This window comes from Palaemon carinicauda, chromosome 24, assembly GCF_036898095.1.
Source record: "Palaemon carinicauda isolate YSFRI2023 chromosome 24, ASM3689809v2, whole genome shotgun sequence".
NCBI classification, from domain to species: domain Eukaryota; kingdom Metazoa; phylum Arthropoda; class Malacostraca; order Decapoda; family Palaemonidae; genus Palaemon; species Palaemon carinicauda.
Window position 1 is genome coordinate 63,116,849 of NC_090748.1, and position 3,569 is coordinate 63,120,417.

Genomic DNA, 3,569 nt, shown 5'->3' on the forward strand with positions numbered 1-3,569 from the left:
TATAGAAGTGTTGATCCAGTTGTTCCTTTGAATGAGAATTTAGTCAACATAATTGATAGGACTATCCCTTCTCGTGTGCTAAGGTACCAGGTGAAGGGCAAACTATGGTTCAATGATGATTGTAGACGTGCCTATTTGAGGAAGTAGGAGGCCTATCATCTTTGGAAGGGTAACAGATCAGATTTGACTAGGAATAACTATACTCAGCTTCGAGCTTCTGCTCAGAGAGTTTATGTTCCAACTGGAAAGGAATACAATTTAACCATAAAAAAATCCCCTTTTTGGTACAACCTAGGAACATAAGTGATTTACTACCCTTAAATCTGCACTCTTTGGTGTAGATGGAACAGTTCCTCCTTTACTTAAACCAGATGGCTCAGTCACCCACTGTCCAAAGGAAAAGGTAACCCTTTTGGCCGATGTGTTTGTCAGTGCGCAAAGTAATGAGAAACTTAATCTTCTTCATCCCTGTTTTCCTGAGGTTAAACTCACCAGGTTAGCTTTTCGATCTTGGGAAATTAAAGCTCTCTTAATGGACCTTGATGCTCATGGAGGTGTAGACCCCAATGGTATATTTCCTTTGCTTTTTCATAAAGACTGCAGATTTCTTAAATGCAAAGTTATCTGTTATTTTGCGCAAGTTAGCAAGAAGAGTAGCTTTTAGTACTTGTTGGAGAATTGGTAATGTTACTCCACTATGTAAATGCGTTTGTGGTATCTCAAGTCTAGCTGATTACTGTCCAATATCCATAACTCCCATTATTATCTAAAATTTTTGAACGTTTTTTGGCAAAACGTCTTAACCCTGGACAGGTAGCGTGGATAAACTCTCCCGCTATAGGTAGCGTGGTGTCATATGTGTTACGTTCACTTTGGGTGCTTATACCTACTTACCATTATGGTCCTTTTTTTTTAGTTTACTAATTTAAAGACTTTATTTTCAATTGGTGAAAAAGAAAAACATCCTGAATATAGAAATAACACTTTACTTACTAAAATAAGAAAATAAGTATACAAATATACATTAGTTCAATTAACAGGCACTGTACACTTAAAAATAATGATCTTCATTAATACAAAGTATGCTCTTCAAAGTATAAGAGTTGCTTAGTTGATTAATGTAAAGACATCGAGGACTGGAGCAAAACTGCAAAATCTGTAAAGAAAAGAAAAAGGGGTAAATTTTTTTATACAAAAAATCACTAAAATATTTGGTGTGAAAGGAAGGCTATATATATTGTAGTAATACTTATTGGATCTGGATAAAATTTTACAAAAGTCATCTACAATGATCCTAGATGATGGCAAAACAATAAAAAAATATATCTAGTAACTATAAACTGGAAAAAATGGCTTGGTTTCAATGTAACCCCTACCACACGAGATTTACGGAAATGAAAGGCAAATTTAGAGTAATAATAAATGATGGATATGCATGAAATTTTGACAAAGTAATCTTAAATGACCCTAGATGAGGGCAAAAATGTTAAATATTATATTTAGTAAGTATAAACTGGTCAAAAAAACTAATTGGGGAAACTTACCACGTGCGATGGCACTGGTCGCAGACATAGTTGACATGCGAGTTACATGCAGGCTTATGGCACTTCGCACACAGAAGCTTGGTCTTGGCATTAGAAGTCAAAGGGCAGAGAGGGCATCTGTGGCGCTTCTCACTACGTTTTTGAGTGTCTGGGGCTTCGTCTTCGGGCTCTTTTACCTCAAAAAAAGAGCAAATGAGGTAAGTCACGTCCCTTGGGAGGTACCTCTTTTGCAAAAGTCGACTAAGTGCCCAGTCACGGGTGAGTTCCATGGCCAAATCTACATAAAATTGCCTCCTATTGTATAACTTGTTGCCTGGCAAGTTTTGGTGCATGTAGAAGGAATTATTCACCACAATATTGAGAATCCCATAGAAAACACATACAGGCCACCTCTGTGTCTTCCTACTGCAGGTCAGGGCAGAACACATTTGGTCGAAGGTGTCGACTCCTCCCTTCGTTGCTTTATAAAACATATGAGTATGGCTTTTTTTGTTTTCAATAACCGTGGGATTGTGATGGACAGTTGAAAGAATCTGGATCCTTTTCGTGGTCTTCACATGTTGGCACAAAAGTGTGACCTTGTCCTCGTTGTTATACGAGGCCACACATTCGCCCAAACCCAGGGGTGTTGTCAGCATCACAGAAGGCGTGTAAGGTTTGGGACGAATAGTGCCAACTAAATGCATCCCAAATTGACGGAGACCCCTGGCTAAGGGCAAGGAAGTAAACCAGTTATCGGTGGTAACAATACGGCCAGTCTTCCTGAAGGGGCGTGTTAGCTCCATCATGAAGTACTCTCCCAAAGGTGTACTTGCAGTGGTAGTCCCCTTGCCCAAATAGGGAATTGCATTGCACATGTAGTATGTCTCTGCATCACAGGCAATAACTAACTTGATGCCATACCTAAGAGAAAAGAAATAAAATGCAATCAGTAAGTCATCAATCAACACTCACAGGTAATCAATGAAAATAAAATAAAATAAAATTGAATAAAATAGAATAAAATGAAATAAAATAAAATATACATATATAAGTAAAATATACTGTACATAATAAATAAATAATGAATGTTAATAATCTATATATAATGGAATAAATACGAATGACAATAATAAAGAAAATTATATTTAGTCATCAATGAATATGTAGTCATTATAAAAATGTAATAAGATTCACACTGAACATAAATAGAATGTACTGTACATAATAAATAATGAATGAATGTTAGTAATTTATATATAATCAAATAAATGCCGATTCCAATATTAAAAAAGATATTTTTGGTCATCAATGAATATGTAGGAATTATAAACATGGAATAAGATTTATACTGAAGAAAATGCAATAAAATCTATATAAAGAAAATTAAAATCTTTTACTTACTTTGCTGGTTTATTCGGGATGTACATCCTAAAAGCACACCGTCCCCTGATGGCGAGGAGCTGCTCATCCACAGTAAGATGCCCACTTGGTTCATAGTTTGCAATGCAGTTTGCAATGACCTGGTCCCACAAACTCCTTATAGCAGCAAATCTGTCAGTCTTCACACGTTCCTCCCTCGTAGCAATGCTGTCAAATCGTAGAGCCCTCTGAATAAAGCAGAAGCGGCGCTCACTCATGACACTCCTGTAGAAGGGACATCCTTGAGACTTGGAGAACATCTCTTCCGATGTTAAATGATTATCCTTCCGTGCCCCTCTCATGATGAGGATCCCAAGGAACGCACGGAACTCCATGAGGGTCAGGTCCTTGAAGGTGAGGTCGTTTTGCCGCTTGCACTTGTTTCTGAGGATGATGATCTTGTCGTTGGTGTGGACGACCACTTCAGCAAGTAAGGCATCCGGCAAAAACTTGGCAAAAACTTCGGCAGGAGTACTACACCCGATGACGCTCATTGTAGGGCCAGCATTGTCGAACTGGTCGATCTTCATAATGGGGGGCATTGTTGGGTTTGGCTCTGAATGCCACTTTGTGTTGTCCTTAGCCTTGTAGGAGTTGTCCGGCAATCTCTTCACTGCCACACCT

At 38.1% G+C, this 3,569-nt stretch overlaps 1 protein-coding gene across 1 annotated transcript; it reads right to left on the bottom strand.

Annotated features, from left to right (window-relative positions):
• Positions 1 to 1,540: 1,540 nt before the first annotated feature.
• Positions 1,541 to 3,569, bottom strand: LOC137618407 (piggyBac transposable element-derived protein 4-like). Its single transcript, XM_068348576.1, has 2 exons — positions 2,928 to 3,569; positions 1,541 to 2,447 (listed from the first exon to the last, which is right to left on the bottom strand). The coding sequence occupies exons 1-2, from the start codon at positions 3,485 to 3,487 to the stop codon at positions 1,541 to 1,543; spliced, it is 1,467 nt and encodes a 488-aa protein (XP_068204677.1). The 5' UTR covers positions 3,488 to 3,569.